The 16,358-nt window shown below is 38.4% G+C and overlaps 3 protein-coding genes across 3 annotated transcripts in view; 2 read left to right on the top strand and 1 right to left on the bottom strand.

The window, feature by feature from the left end:
* Positions 1-2,931: 2,931 nt before the first annotated feature.
* On the bottom strand, positions 2,932-3,911 carry LOC127934873 (replication protein A 14 kDa subunit). Its single transcript, XM_052532403.1, has 4 exons — positions 3,683-3,911; positions 3,398-3,472; positions 3,210-3,318; positions 2,932-3,125 (listed from the first exon to the last, which is right to left on the bottom strand). Exons 1-4 carry the CDS (start codon positions 3,779-3,781, stop codon positions 3,043-3,045), a joined length of 366 nt encoding a protein of 121 aa, XP_052388363.1. The 5' UTR covers positions 3,782-3,911; the 3' UTR covers positions 2,932-3,042.
* A 547-nt stretch (positions 3,912-4,458) lies between these two features.
* Positions 4,459-14,601, top strand: LOC127935094 (UBAP1-MVB12-associated (UMA)-domain containing protein 1). The gene is made up of 4 exons (XM_052532693.1): positions 4,459-4,593; positions 4,855-4,942; positions 8,919-9,004; positions 11,956-14,601. The coding sequence occupies exons 2-4, from the start codon at positions 4,864-4,866 to the stop codon at positions 12,232-12,234; spliced, it is 444 nt and encodes a 147-aa protein (XP_052388653.1). The 5' UTR covers positions 4,459-4,593; positions 4,855-4,863; the 3' UTR covers positions 12,235-14,601.
* A 623-nt stretch (positions 14,602-15,224) lies between these two features.
* LOC127935091 (glucocorticoid-induced transcript 1 protein) overlaps positions 15,225-16,358 on the top strand; it is a 32,287-nt gene continuing 31,153 nt past the window's right edge. The window contains exon 1 of the mRNA XM_052532690.1: positions 15,225-15,959. Within this exon, the coding sequence (XP_052388650.1) occupies positions 15,563-15,959 (397 nt within the window). The 5' untranslated portion in view covers positions 15,225-15,562. The remainder of the gene's footprint in view (positions 15,960-16,358) is intronic.

Below are 16,358 nucleotides of genomic sequence, written 5' to 3'. Positions count from 1 at the left end.
CATTGAAGCCAGGCATATAATCTGTGAGTGATGCAGTGACACCCTCTCTTGACTCTGTCAGAGCGCTGTGTGCCAGTATCCTGACAGTAACCGGCTCACTGCTCCGGGACTCACAGAGTTAAACCCTCTTCTGTCAGAGGTAAGGGAGGACGATTATTCTGACAGCTTTGATTCCCGTGCTCCTGTCAAACATTTCTTGTGTGTCTTTTCAAACAATAGCCCACAGACATGTGTAAAAGTGACTGGAAAAAGAAAATAAATAAAGAAGCGTGTCGAATTAAATTGCATTACTAATATATAATAATAAATAGCTTGTCTTTAACTTTATTAAAACTGTGAGCAGATGGCAAGATAGAAATCTGCAGGTCTAAACTGGATTTCTGTCAGTGTCCTCAAGCTAAAAAAGAAAAGGTCTCTTTTAGAAACAGCAGCTCCCTCTCACCTCAAAAATAACTTTTTGATATAACTTTTGTCATGAAATGTTTGAGTCAAAGGTGAAAAGTCTAAAACTCTCTGTTACCTTAAAAAGAGCTATTTAGACCTGATTTAACCCATGAACATTAGTTTTGTTGGTTTAAATTGCTGTACAGGTTCAGTGACCTGGAGATAAAGCCATTTAGAAAACATTTTACTGAAAAAGGTTAATTTACTTAAGATCTCCTCCAAATATGATAAGTCCGTTTGTGCTGATTCCAGTGACAGTATGAGCATGACATGCAAATTTCTTCTACAAATTGTTTCTGGTTGAGTTTGACTAGTTTGACAGCTGCGCTACTTTACGCCCCATTTTTCATTTTTTAATGATTTCGTTCTTTCATAGAGTCGCCAAATTGAAGTTAAATCCAAATCTGATTTCCGGGGCACTTTAACGGGAGTCATGTAAATGAAAAACGAACGGTGTGGCGTTTTAATCATTCTGTGCCTTTAAGCACTTGAAAACCAACCCAGAATGAGCTTCAACTTCAACTCGTTGTGAACTTCAGGTGCTGTGGCATGGCACTAAAAGATGGCCCTGGGAATTTACACGTGACCATGGTGCTACTAACAGTTTCTTTAATCCATTGTGCTCGGGTGATGTGTTAAACATGCAAAGCCTAAGTCTTCCTGAGGCAGAGAGTAGCTACATCCACAGAGCAAAAGATCTGATGAAAACACTTAGTGTAAACACAATGCTAGAGGATGAGTCAGAAAAGACCATTTTAGAAGAAAAACACATTATGAAGCATACCAGATACATTCTGTCATGCATGCTGCATATCTTATTTAAGGCAAATGGTCATTAAAGGCACATTTTTTTCCCCTAGATATTAGTACTTATAAAATATGGCTTTAAGATAGCTGTAGATACTGTGTGAGTGGCACAAACAGCACTTTGTCTGAACTTGCAACAATATAATGGCAGCTGCTTGACCTCAGGCAACTCCCCACCACCACACCATTGAGCACAACACAGGGCACATATTGATCGTCATATAAACATTACAACATCTGAATGCATCTTTTAATCTAGTGGCTTTTATCCTGATGGAGATGGTTTGTCTTGTCAAATATTGGAGAGTTTCTCCACATGATAACTACAACTGACTGCTTGAGGCTTATTCACTTCGTCCTGACACTTTGTCATTTATTGATTGATGAATTTCGTAATGGTACAAGTTTTCTTTCTTTCCATAGAAATATTAGCCTCCCTCACATACTTAAAAAAGAGCATTCCAGGATTCTGGTTTTAGTTTCCCATGAGTGTCAGCAGAATGAAGCACTGTTCACTGTTGTGAAGTAAGACCATACGTTACAAATAATGTTAGTTATATGAAAATAGTCTCAATTCAGCCAAGACAATCTGTCCCTTTCCATAGTCCATAATCCATAATGCTTCGTCCAGTGAGAAAGTCCATCCCCTACTGCCCTCTCGCATCAAAATCATCCCACATATTTATTAAAAAGTTTTTGGCAACTCTTTTGCTTGAAAACTTTAGCTTGATCTCTGCATATTTCCCTCCTCGTTCAGAGTTTTCAGAGGAGAAAGCAATATGGATAGTGGGATTAGCCAGAAGCAATGCTTTAAAGTTAAAATGTCTTAATGATGGATGTGTTTCTGACAAACATGCAGCTTTTCAGTTCACAAGACATAAACTGTTGGACTGGGGTATAGTGTGGATTATTGTGATGTTTTTATCAGCTGTTTTGACTCTCGTTCTGACGGCACCCATTCACTGCAGAGGATCCACTGGTGAGAAAGTGATGCTACATTCCTCCAAATGTGTTCTGATGAAGAAACAAACTCATCTAGGCTACAAATTGGATAGACTAAAGGTCAGTACATTTTCATTTATTTGAAATTCATCCCGAGAATTACTGAAAAAAAGTGCATTTTAACTCAGAAGTCCTTGGTTTTAGAAAACTATACTAAGATACCAGTTTAGTTTTTCACTTCATTGCCATCTAGAGGTGGAATATATAAACAAAAAAACAAAATGCACTGAGAATAGTATTGAATGAAATAACAACAAACTAATTTTCCCTTTAAATGTAGATGGAGTAATAACAAAAATGATGTCTGTAGACCAGCCTAATATATAATTTCATTCTTTAAAATGTCTAAAAAGCTAAACACTTTTGACCAATACTGTGTTACTTGCAATATGCATAACTTGGGAGTAATACAATACAGAAAACTGTTCATATAAACACAAAACTACATCATAACACTCCCACCCTAAAAAATAAATAAATCCCTGTTTTATAACTAAAAATAGATAGACACTTCATTTAATTATAATGGTGTTGGTGTGTTAGATATTACAGATGAATTATGAGAAAATTTTAGATTGCTTACATTTTGCCTCATGATCATGCTTTGCTTTATGATTAAAAAAAAATATATATATACTGACAAAATGGTAAACAAATTCCAAACTTACTTGGTCAATGTATGGTCAATAATGTGATTTATTTCAAGTAACAATAACAGAACAATAGTTTACAAACACAGTAAATATCCAATCATCCAGAAACTGTAAAAGGCAAATAAATGAGTGTGGTTTAGCCACTTAAAGACACCTCGAACGGGTAATGCTGGGGGAAATCATGGAGAACTTTCAGACCTTCGTTGTACAGCTCCAGATCTGCAAAACAAATGAAGACGCTTTACATCCAAATGCATGCATTGACACAAAAATACAACTCAGAAGCAATATAACAACGTGTACCGAAAGAGGTTTTGTCCTCTCGATACGGAGTATATGAAACAGCCATAACTGTCCCTTTGTTCGACACCGTCCCAGTAACCTCCACAACCCCACTCAGCTCTTCGTCCAGCTAAACGGGACAGAAGAAAAGAGAAGAACAGTTTAATGAACAGAAGTCAGACATAGAGAGAGCTGATCTGATCACTCACTGGTTCACTGAGCTCCACTGAGGCAGACTTTCCTTCTCCATCTGACAGAGTAAGAGCCTTTCCTGATGGATGCACCTGTCAATACACAACACAGAAATCGGGTTTATTTTGCATTATGCATAATAATTAACCTTAATAGGCTCGTTTTGCAGTTATATGATAACACTTTCACCCATGTTTTTCATTCTATACAGTCAGAGGGCTCAGTACAGAGAAAATACACTAGCAAATGTTCATCGTTTAATACATGTGTATTGGTGTATGATAGTAAGGTTAGGTTAATACCTTTTCTAAGCGTCCAACGAAGCAGACTGCTCGACCGATGTATTGAGACAACAGCGACGCGTTGATTCTGGGCTTCGGAGATTCGTAAACGCCTGACATTGTGGGTTTTTATGGCAAAGCATACAAGGAATAAAACGCAAAAGGACTCCAGACCAGATTCGCGGGAAAACTCAGAGCAAGTGACGTATTTCCCGGTGACAGCATTTCCGTTGCGTCAGAGAACAACGTTAGAAACAAATTGCCTGTTGACTATTAGTTCCTAGTTGTGGTAAGTCTGAATCATTTTCGCGAATCGGTTCTTTTGAACAGTTCAAAGAACGGTGTTTTTTTTTTTTTTTTAACCAAGAAGTAACTAAGCTATAATGTTTCATAAGTCAATTTATCTTCATGGATTTGGTATTTTACCAAAATGAGACATTCTCACTATCAGCTCATTGTACTTTCGGTTCATAGGGGGTTAATGAATCGCGATCCACTCGAGACCTTCGGTTCTGCATTACAGATCACATTATACAACAGATCAGTTGTATATACTTTTAAAAATAGTTAATTATACTTATTTTGATTAATAATAATTGTAATTGTTTTTCTAATCAAATATTTTGAAATTTATGTTGGCACCACACTGTGTTTAAAAGGGTGCTAGTAAATTATGATAATAATAATAATAATAATAATAATAATTATTATTATTATTATTATTATGTTGTTGTTGTTGTTGTTGTTGTTGTTGTTGTTGTTGTTTTAGCGTTTTTAAACCGAAACTAATGTAATCTCTTCCTTCTTTTGTTTTCACACGGAGCGAAAAAGCAGTCGGACTCGGCGTGGAGAGGACTCGTAAACAAAACTTCAGTCGAGTAGCTCGATATTTACCACAACCAAAGACGAATATTATTACTCTATGGTTTGATGTAAGATAGTAATTGTTTTAAAGAGACAGTTGTTGTTGTTGTTCACAGTATTTCAGCAGCCGAGCGTGTGACTGTAACGCTCGCTGACGCGCTTCTTCTCTCGAGCTGTCGAGGAAAACTAAACTAACTCACAGCGCAGATCTCAGCTAAATATAATATACAATAAATGCTAGAAACACACCACGCTCGCTCGGGGTTTGAGTTCATTCAGAACAGATACGTTAGATTTGTAAAACTCTATTGATTTCTGACTCTCAACAGACACCGAAGATGTTGAAGTTTTTCGGATTCAAGAATGATGGAGCCAGAAAATCCTCTGAGAAAGAAACTGATGGATTTGTCATCATTGGTAAGTTTGATCATTTTTAGAAGTATCTATCTATCTATCTATCTATCTATCTATCCATTTGTCTGTCTGTTTGTCATTCATCTGTCTATCAGCCTATTATTCTTATTTATTTATCTTTGCATCCATCCATCCAAAATATCGGCATAATCAGAATCTTATCTATAAATCCAAACATTAATTGGTTCAAAATAATCATCCACAAGAGGGCAATATAATTCAGTCCTCCTCACATGTAGTGTGAAGGCTGTAGTTTCTCTCACTGTGTGCTGATGATTAATCAGGACATATATTAGATGATATATTGGGGTTCATCAGCTTCTTGTGCCTGGAGTGGATATGATCGACCAAGGGTCAGTGTTGTCTTTGTACTGTGACAGATACAGGGACACCACAGGCCTCCTTGTGTTGTTGTGCTAGTTGCAGTAATGAGGTTTTATGTTTTTATGTGTTCTGCTTGTCAGACAGCTCAATGGTAACATATATCTGCACTTTTGACAGACAGGACCATATAATCTGCATTGTAACTATATTAGAGGGAATGTAGGCCAAAGGGAAGAAGAGATCCCATGCTTCATGAAGTGCAGGATATGTGGTTGACTGATGTCTCAAGACCAGATTTGAGGAGCTCATTCCATGTGCCCATGTAGTTTGGGGAAAAATTGCGAACCAGGGAATGGAAAACTATAATCTTAACTGGTTTTAAATGACTGTGTTTGGACTATTGGCACGGTTTTAGAAAGGCTACAGTGATGTATAAAAGAGTGTACTCACGCTCACTTTCCGAGTTCATATTGATTTTACAGACTGCATTTGGATATGGGACTAAATATACATTAAATTATGATTCTTCTTTATTTATTTTCCTTAATGCAAAGTTGCAGTATTATAAATTATTTATGAATCTCTTAAACATTGTTATTCTGTTGGTTTTTGAGTCATAATCTTCCAAGTACTTTCCCAGCATTTCAGGTTCATTTTGTAACCAGGTGAATTACTGTTTTGGTTTCTGTAAACTCTTTTATTCACTCTTCATCGTGGGTTTAAGCAGAGTGCTTGGCTACAGGAACACAACCCGTAGATGATGTAACATTGTGTAATTAAACTGCTCCAGAGTGCAGCATGCTTCATGTGTCTTAGTACTTCAGGGTAGAAATGAACTCAACCCTAGTATGACTCCAGAGCGACATTCAAGTGCTCTGGCTCAACTGGAAGTGGATGAAACGGGTTCCTCGGGCTGATAGGACACTTGTTAGTCCTATTTTGAGTGCTAAAAATGGTTACTTCCATATATGGTTTGGTTATGAAAATGAATTGACCGCCTGAAATTTATAGGAGGGTTTCTGAGATCAAGTGGAATCTCAGTTGACACTTGTTCGTCATTGACTTGTGTATCATCAGGTGCATGTTGTGTGAGCGGATCGCCTCCAGCACACTAGACCTTACCCGTTTGACCCGCTTTGTGGTTCAGTCCGGGTAACAAGGTTGCCGTGATTTTGCTGACAACTCATAAGGGAGACAATATAGGCTTACGTTGCATTATTTATCTGTGCCACTGATCCGCTTCTCTTGGGGAAAGAAATTCCTTGCTTTTGACTTTGAAGTGCCAATGAAACCCCATATGTGATTTGTGAAATGGCAGCGGTTGTTGTAAGAAATTATGGAGCTTAACGAAGTTTCAGATTGTTGTGTTGCATGTTATAGCCCATAAAGTCATAAAGCACTGCATTCAGCATGCAAATTCATGCATTTTATCCAAAACTGGCTCTGATCCAGGACCACCCTGTTTGTGTTCCCACTTTGACTGTAAAATTTGAATATCGAGAGCCAATAACGACAACATGGACAGTACAAGGAAATATTAAGAGAGAGTTGAAATATTCATAAATTAGTGCTGTCAAAATTAGCTCGTCAACACAGTTTAATGCGTTAAAAATTAATTAACACTGGGGCGGATCTATGGTTGGCCACCGTACTCACGGCTGCTGCTTACGTCTCTTTTATTTTTGACAAGAATTGTGTTTATTTAAGTGTAGTTCAGGAGTATAATTGCCATAGCTCCATTAAAATTTACTAAGTTGTAAAATTCCACATAGCATTGTCTCTCTTTCGTTTTGGCATGTTTGTAAGCAAGTATGAATGCGCTGATGTGCACTGTAATAAAGAGCACATGAAACTACGAGCATGCAGTGACATAGTTATGTCGTCAGTTAAGTCAAGAAGTTACCGAAAAGGCGATTAACGCTGCCTCAAAACTTTGCGTGTGTAAGTATTTGTTATAAATGAGTCAGATTTAAGATCATGTCTGAAATGCAGTGGCTTTTAAAACTGTCCTGGAGCAGCTGAACTGTCTCTCTCATCCAATACACCTGCTTCAATCCGTCAGCTCATTAGTAGAGACTTTAAGATCTGACATGGGTCAGAAAAGGTAGAGTCGAGGGAAAATACGATGTGTGTCAGATCCACTTCATGTTCAGCAGCAGCAGCTCTTAAAGCAGAAAAATTATGTGAAAATATTGCCATTTCTTCCTAACCTTGTTCGATTACGCTTAATATTCTACTCTAATTACAGATTTACCATAATTAGCTCTGGTTGAATGAATTCAATGAACATCGTCCCTAAATGAAAATGTGTCCATGTGCTCTCATTTGTTTTACTGTAATATTAGCCTAGTTATTAAAGCTGCATAAACAGTTACAGCACGTTCCAGAAAAGCATGTAAACGAATACAAATTGCACATCAGTAAGTGCCATTTTGTCCAAAACAACCCTTGACGTAAAATAAGTTTGTCACCCCTGATCTCTTCTCCTATTATTTTGCTCTTAGTTGTCATGAATGTCATTTAGATATTCATAAAATGAACAGATAAATTCCTGTTAGATATGCACCAACATTTTAGCACCTATAATTTTTTCGATCAAAATGCAAAAAAAAAAAAAAAAGAAATCATTGCCCGAAACAATTCCATTTCTTTGGCTAAGTTAAAGAAGGTAAACATTTTAGTCATTTTAACAGACCTTACTGTGACCAAAAATTATGCTAGAGTAGTAATAATTTTTTATTTAGTAAGAAACTAAATGAAAGGCGGCTTTATTTTTTGGTAAGAGATTTATTTCGGCGCATCACTATTTCCTTTTGGTATGGAAGGTCTTATAAAAAATTCACACAGATAGTATTTTGCAGCAAATACTATATTTGTTAGCATTTGCAGATAATAATTGTTTTCATTGCAACCGATTGTAACATTTGAGCAGTGTAAATGACCTACCTCTAGCAGGAACAGCTACTAGCAGCCTGCACCATGACCTGGTGACCTCCAGTGATCAGATGGCTTTCAGTTTTGATGCACGCCAAACAAGCTTGTTCCCAGAACATAAACAATGGACGGCAGCTCAGAGGGGCTTCTTTACATCATGCATTTAGCAGAAGCTTTTATCCAGAGCGACTTACAGTACATTCAGGACATACATTGTTTTACTAGTATGTGTGTCTCCTGGGAATTTACCTGTTTGTGAAGTGTTGGTAATAACAGGGAGGAGCCGTGGTGTGTGTGTGTGTGTGTGTGTGTGTGTGTGTGAGAGGGCCCCAGAGATGAGCAGACACTCACCAAGAAGGAATCCCCATCTGCAGCTCCACACAGGGAAGAGATGTCTGTATATATCATTAGTCTCTGGTTATGAGTCCGAGCTGTTGCAGGTTTCTGTCAAGTAACATCGCTGATTGTGGCTGTACGTACCCAGATGGACTAATGCTTCATAATCTGTTAATATAATCAGAAAAGTACCCTGTTAAGTGCAGATAATGCGCATTAATGTCTTGGCAGCGAAGGAAAATCGATTATCCTTGTCGAAAATCAAGCCGTGAAGAGTCTGTGATGGGCTTTGGGATCCGCTGTGTGCTGAATAACGCGCCTTTCTTCTCCGATTGATTTTAAAACTATTCGTTCTTTTTATTTGATTTATTGTTTTGTTTTTCAGGTGAAACTGTTGAGGAGCAGAGACAGAAGGTTCAGTCCATGAACACCGAGCAGCCCGCAACAAATGTAATAGTACAGCCATCTAAGGTGAGTGTGTTTCACTTTATAGAGTGATCCAATAATGCTACGCAATGATAGCACGACAACAAATATCAAACATTTACAGTTATTTGATATATATTTTGATATACGTTATCCTAGCAGATAGCAGTGTCTAAAGAACTATGTTGTTTGTGTATGGTCATTTTAAACATATGGTCAATATAAAGATGTTGTTGTTTGGAAAAATCTGCATAAAGACTGAATAGTTATGTTTCCATCCACCCTTTTTATGCAAACTTTTGGATATTGCATAAAAAAGCGCTGGATGAAAACACCAAGATGTGCATGCATTCTAAAAGTACACATAAAGATTATATGCAATGATATTTTTAAAATCCGATACTAACACGTGCGCATAAACTGCTATGTGAAAGAAATGAATGAATAAATTAGTCAGTGTGCATCAGTCACATGACTTTCCCTTAACAGATCATGTGACTGGATAACTGAACTAACCCGTGCCTAACCATCATTTTAAGCAGTCATCAAAAAAAACGGCATCCAATCGCAAGATAACATGACCGCGATTGTTATTGCGTTTCGTCTGGTCCAACTTTGGATGGAAATACATGCTTGTGAGAAGAGATGTGCTGTACTTTTCTAAGATCAAACTTCTGATTTTAACGTGGCGAAAAATAATATCCAACATTTATTGCTTTGAGCAGTGTATCAAGTGACCTTTTCAGAATGATCCTGAGCAGAGTAATTAAATCTTAAGGATCGCTTATAGAGTAATCTGTGCCTGATTTCCATGTGCTGGACGCGCAACAGCCCTGAAGAGAGGGAAAGAGCCCCTCGAGTTGCGCTGGCCGAGCGGGTGTGTGACAGGTGCCAGATGGCAGGACTGAACAGTGCCAACATATGCTGCTGCCATTCAGCAATCTGTTCCACAGCACTGCCTGGAGACATATGGCTAATGAAAGATACCCAGTCTCACTCTTTCTCTTTCAATAAGAGGGGATTTCGCAAAACCCAAAAGCCTGACTTTATTGGAGTTGCTGGAAAAAGTGGGTTTTACAGGTGGACAAACGCTGTAAAAAAGGCCTGACAATTTGCAGGTAGATGCGTTTCCAAAGAATTACTTGGGCGAGCTCCAAAGAGGTCACACAGTTCCTGAATCACAGGTGCATTGGCCACAAAAACTGCACAGTGCTTTAATGTTAAAGTTACAGATTTGAAGCAAAACAATAGTTCCTCCAGCAACCTGTCAGCAATCAGCAAACAACACTGATCTGACGATCCAATCAGTTCTTAATAGACAAAACCAGGTTTCTTGTCTTTCAAAACTGGTATGATTAACTTTCCTTGAAAGACAAAAGCAAATTTTATACAGAATGTCTGAGCTACTCGTTTGCATTCAAGACCAGGAATTTCAAAACAATTACATGTTGAATGAATCAAATTTTAGTCTGTTTCTCACACATATGGTTTCAGACCACTTGCAATATAGTGCACGACTCATATGGACTGGATTTATCTGCTTTTTATCCTGAGGTCTTGATGGCTTTGTGTCACCACATTCATTATATGGATGTTCAGAGGTCCACCTCATTCAGTTCAGTTAGTGTTTTGGGTTTTTCTGCTTCTCCCAGTCTCATGTTTTAGTAAGGAACTGACATTAATAGATTAATATTCCTTGTCTGAAATGTGTTTGGCATTCATATAAGAAAACAGGAAAGTTAAGGGTGAAAAACCACTTCCACAACTCTGATAACCAGATTCTGTTTACTGCACCAGACACACCGGCTCAGGTCCCAGATATGAACGGAAAGCTTTGCTCATATAATCAAACACAAACTTTTGTGTATTTACTAAGTTATTGATCTCAATTTATAATGCACAGAAATTACAATGTCTCTTATTGGGCTCATTTTTTGTTAAAATGTCTATTTTACAGTTTAAAAAGCTGTTATAAAGTTTGGGGTCGGTAAGATTTTTGTTATTTATTTACTTATTGAAAGAATTGTCTTATGCTCATAGAGGCTGTATTTATTTTGTCAAAAAAAAAAGTGGCATTATGCAATAATAAAATAACTGTTTTCTATTTTAATACATTTAAAATTGTAATTTATTCCTGTGATCAAAGCTGAATTTCCAGCATCATTACTCCAGTCTTCAGTGTCACATGGTCCTTCAGAAATCATTTTAATATGATGATTTGCTGCTCAAGAAACATTTATTATTATTATCAGTAAAAAACAGTCTGAGCATGATAAAAAAAAATGAATTCAGGACTTTTTGATGAAAAGAACAGCATTTATTTGAAATAGAAATAGCTTGTAACATCATAAAAGTCTTTGTCACCTTTGATCAATTTAATGCATCCTTGCTAAATAAAAGTACAGTACATCTTCCAAAAATCAACAATTAAAAGCCATAGAGAACAAGTATGTTTTCACGCAAGATTTAAAACATCAACTGAGGGTGCAGATCTGATGTCAGCTGGTATTCCAGTCTTGGGCCAGCGACGGAAAATGAGTTTTCATGCGAGTTTCTGGAACTGAGAACAAAAGTGTGAAGTTCAGCTCTAGTTGTGTTACAGTATGTGACTTCCTTCATCGTGATGTTTCAGTGCTGAAATGAATCCTCATCTGCCTCAGACAAGACCAGATTTCTCATCTCTGTGGCTGCAGGCCTTGTTCTTTTTTAGGAGTACTGGTATGAGCCAGATTTCATAGATCACAAAATAGTTAGTTAGTCTAACTAATAACTGTCCTAAAGAAACTGGTATCGCGCATATCATATCACCCAGCCTTGATGAAAATGAGTACAATCTGAATTTAACCAGCATTAATGAAGATTTAAAGAGCTAAGGGCAATTTGGTAAATACACAATAGTTGAGTCACACATGCAGTGATGAATATAATAACAGTGCTGCTCCCCAGCAGATCCGCTTTCTCAGTTTTCACTGCAGATTCTCTTTCTTTTTGTGCAGCCATCCAGTGCCGGGAAGAGAGGAATTACAGAGACGACTCAGCCTTCCTCCCAACCCACGTCTGCCAAGATGTCCTCAGAAACACACGCTGTAGACGCCACCCCGGCCCTCCCTGAGCTTCTAGGAGACATACCTTTCACTTTAGCCCCACACATCCTGGCCATGCAGGCGGGCCTGCCCTTTGCCACAGATATCACCTTGCCTCACAACATAAATGACAAACTAGCCAACTTTCGTTATGACTTCACCTTGGAGAACTCAGTGCTTTGTGAGCCGTGACTCTTTGCCCCTCAGTTATATCACTAACACGCGGTGAACTATGAGCCTTTCCTTCTCGAGATTCTCTAACCGTTTGCCTCTTAAATAAATGAAGATCTAGTTTAGCTGACAAAAATCAGTCACTAACTAAATGGTGTTGGGCTCAAATGAACATATTGTCCTTTTTAGTTTAAATAGGTTAGCATCAAGATGGTTTACAGTCTCTCAGGATCTAGCACTTAATTTGTGTGAGATGAGTGTTACTGCCTTGCTTTAACGCAGTAGAGGAGTATTTATAAGATGACCCGGGGCTTTCCGTTTTTCAAATGTAGTAAAAAAATAATTACGGGTGTAAAATCGGTGCAATTTTGCATTGTGGGTTCCTGAAATAGGGTTGTTTGGGAACTGCTAGTAGTCGCATGGGGCTCTTTGACGTTTCAGACGTCACAGTCTGTGTTGGCCTTACTCAGTTTTTTCTTACTTCTGCAAAAACTTGCTGTAATTTATGGAATCAGCTTTAAAGCTGCAGTCGGTAACTTTTGACGCTCTACGGTTAATAAACAGAGCTGCTTGCGTCTTGCGGAAGAACATCGTAGCCGGAACTACTTCTCTCTGTTTATGTTTATGAAGAATCACAAAGGTACTGGGTTACTCCGCCACGGTAGCCCCGAAGCAATCTAAAATAGTCCGAATATAAACACTTATTATAGGTGCACCCTAGTGATTCAGGACAAGCTAAAAGCACGGTTTGGAAAATGGATTCATGGTGTACTCGCTTATTATATACATTTTTCTACATTTTGAACACAAACAAAGTTATGGACCGCAGCTCTGATTGGTTGTTTTTTTACCGGGTGCGGTCCGTAACTGCAAATGGCAATAGGAGCACTGGGAGGAGCCAGAGGAGCTTGATTTTTTCACAGATTATCTGTCTCATATTCTACTGTCAGGACATAATGACAGGTTTAACAAATATGTAAAAAATATATTTTTACAAAAGTTACCTACTGCAGCTTTAAGACATTTGCTTGCCATGATACACAGATTACTATCAAATCATTTTCCTATCTCGCAATGAACGTTTAAACATATCTAAAATAAATTACTCTGTAATAGAAGTATTTAATTAATATACAAATTATATTTTTAAATTGCAATCATAAGGGCCTTTTGGGCTAGTCCACTGTTTACTGTAAGTCTGTATTTAGTACCTATAAACCTTAAAAGCGAAGCAGAAACTCTCCCCGGTCAGTCAAACAGATAGTTCCTCTTATACTGTTGCTATTGGTCGAGTCAGTGTTGCTGTGCCGGGGTGGTGGGGATGCTCAACAGAACAATGTCGTAATATTGACGTAGTGTTTGCACTTTTCAGGGGAATCAGTCTAGATCAGGGCTGTCAGACTCTGTTTTGTTCCAGCGCTGCTCCAACACACATACTATGTAGTTTTCGAATAAGCCTGAAGGACTTTAGGGTTGAATCTGAAGTCTGCAGGGCTTCAACCCTCCAGGGATTGAGTCTGACACCCCTGCTCTATAGTATAGCTCGCTCATAGTTGTCTCTGCATATTAAGCTAGGATGAGAAGAATTTTTTACATGCATCATTTTAAGTTACTTCTGAAAGGATTGCACTTAAAATCACCAGACACAGTGCAGTGCCCATTATAAATAGGACATTATTATATATTTGTCTTTAAAAGTGTGCTGCTTTTCTTTTGTTGGTGTGAATATGCATACTTCAACTGCTGTTTGGTTTTTAATGCATGACGTTTTGAAGTTCTACCCGAACATAACACACCACATTTTGGGATGCAGATATGTATTCTGAACAATTGCAAAAGCATGCACATTTGTTTTAGTAGGATTTACTGTTCTGTTTGAACAGGGCACATGGTTGTTGAGCTTTTTTTTTTTTTTTTTTTTTTTTTTTTTAGTTAATGGTTTTATCATAGTGCATGCTGCTATTTACACAATGCACTTAGGAGTTTAGCTGTGTCTCCTTTACACCCTTTGTACTTTACTTGATAGCAGATTAGTTTATTTACTTGATACCACTCAAATATCTTTTACTAGTCTTTGTTTTGATTCGTCTGTCTTTGCGACATGGTTATTTCCTCTAATCTTCCCCCTGATGTATCTTGTTCATTTTCCTATACTTTTCAAAACACTGTACTGAAGTAGTCAACGTTTGCATTGTGCTGTGTTTGCTCAATAAACATGTCTGAGAAATAATTCAACGCCACTTCTTCAGGTAAAATTATGTCATCACCTCAACTCCATTGGATTCTTAATCGATTCATATCTGGAACAGAATTCATTATTGATTCTGATTCCACATGATGCTAAATTTGAGCAATATGATGATGTTTCATTAAAAACTTCTTTGCTAACATTGTTTTTCTTGCAGTTTTGTATGTTCACATGTTGTAATTATTATTTAGGCACATCTAAGGATCTATCACGGATTTCATACAGAGTTAAATATAAAAAGCAAAAATGTAAAGGCTAACCAAATGATCAAAATCTAAATTTAAAACATTACATTTTTATCCTGACAGCTTGAGTTAGAATTGTAAGTTGACCCTTGTCTAAATATACATCAGTGTGGTTTCCGACAGCTGTATGATAAATATGTTTTTAGGTTTTTGAAACCAAGATATAAAAAACACTGATAGAGAAACACACCAATTTTTTTTTTACATTATAGTTTGAGATACATTTGTGACAACTAGCCCCAGGGCTCTCTCTTCTATGTTTTCTCATTCTCTATTAATTGCTTACAGTTAATTCTGTTACACTGACCATCTGTTATCTATCTACTAATGTCTGAACTTTCAGATTAGTCCATCCAATAAACCAGGCAGAATCCCAAACGTTCTAAACCGCAACAAATTCATTGGCTCTTTCCGAGTCCATCATTTTCGCCAGACCAATCACATTTTAGTTCGATGATTCGATGCACCAATCAGGGGCCGTGAGAGCGCCGGACGCTCCCGCCCACGCGTCGCTGGAGTGCCTGACTACCTGTCACTGGAGTAACACCAGAGAGGGGTGCTGAGACACACGACAGTCGGGATTACGTTTATTCAGCGTCAACTTTTTTTTTAGATTTCCAACTCGGATAAACTCCCGACACATTTTAAAAACTAGTTAGCGTCAGCGAATCATCTGCATGACTAAAAGAACAAAAAACTTTGCTACAGATTCAGCGCACTACACCAGCATTTTAACTGTTGAGAGACTGTGCATCTCAAGAAGTTTAATTAATGACTTAGGTTTAGCTAATGAATGCCTGGGGAGGAATTAATTCGCGTATTTTGCAGTGAAACTACCACATAGTTAGGTCCAGCCATGTCAGCATCACCTGTGCACTCAGCTCGGATCAGGCGCAGCAATGACGGGTCCCCCATCAGCACCTCCTCCTCCTCCACAGCTGCAGCATCATCATCCTCCGCCGGCAACACGAGCCGGTTGCAGCCCATTCGCGCCACCGTGCCCTACCAGCTCTTGCGTGGAAATCAGCAGCACAGCCCAACCCGCCCTCACTCCTCCTCCTCCATCTCAGTCGGAAGCAACACAGAACCGACAGCATCAGCCGAGCAGCGCAGCTCCAGTCCCGGCAGCCCGGCGCTCGACAGTCCGGCAGAAAGCGGCTCGCTGGACGCTCGTCTGATCCCGCGGCAGAGGCGCTCTCCACCTGAGCACAGGAGCTCACCGGAGCGGTGCCCTCATTCACCTGTACTTAGAGGTAAACAACAGGCCCGAGCCCTTCTTCGTTTACTGTCATTCATTGAAACATCTCCACATACGCTGCGGCTGGAGTCGCGTAATTGGGTCAGGCTGTTAACGACGCACTGTACATAACAACAACAACAACATACATTCTTCACTTAAAACCGTTGTTATAACATAAAAAAAAAAACATATGCATGACAGTTTTATGTTAGATGATATATCTAGTAAAATACATGCTTTAGATCGGATTAGCTAAATCTGTTAGACGAATGCGCTCTTGTATCAAACGCGTTTAAAACGTTAATATGTAACGTTAATGTGTATAATAATGGTATCTGTGCGTCATGACCGTGACTGTGTCTTAAAACATAGCTAGGCATCTTAAATCGAGCGTTCTAACTGACACCGACGT

Source organism: Carassius gibelio, chromosome A19 (assembly GCF_023724105.1).
Source record: "Carassius gibelio isolate Cgi1373 ecotype wild population from Czech Republic chromosome A19, carGib1.2-hapl.c, whole genome shotgun sequence".
Taxonomy (NCBI): domain Eukaryota; kingdom Metazoa; phylum Chordata; class Actinopteri; order Cypriniformes; family Cyprinidae; genus Carassius; species Carassius gibelio.
Note: the sequence above shows the minus strand (reverse complement) of the source record. Positions and strands in the feature narration are given on the sequence as shown.

Bases quoted from the DNA above. Each gene is read 5' to 3' on its own strand.
- LOC127935094 (XM_052532693.1), top strand. From the start codon at position 4,864: ATGTTGAAGTTTTTCGGATTCAAGAATGATGGAGCCAGAAAATCCTCT. The intron at 4,943-8,918 runs GTAAGTTTGATC...TTTGTTTTTCAG, and splicing joins TGATGGATTTGTCATCATTG to GTGAAACTGTTGAGGAGCAG. The intron at 9,005-11,955 runs GTGAGTGTGTTT...CTTTTTGTGCAG, and splicing joins TAATAGTACAGCCATCTAAG to CCATCCAGTGCCGGGAAGAG.
- LOC127934873 (XM_052532403.1), bottom strand. From the start codon at position 3,781: ATGTCAGGCGTTTACGAATCTCCGAAGCCCAGAATCAACGCGTCGCTG. The intron at 3,473-3,682 runs GTATTAACCTAA...GTGTATTGACAG, and splicing joins TCGTTGGACGCTTAGAAAAG to GTGCATCCATCAGGAAAGGC. The intron at 3,319-3,397 runs GTGAGTGATCAG...TGTCCCGTTTAG, and splicing joins CAGTGGAGCTCAGTGAACCA to CTGGACGAAGAGCTGAGTGG.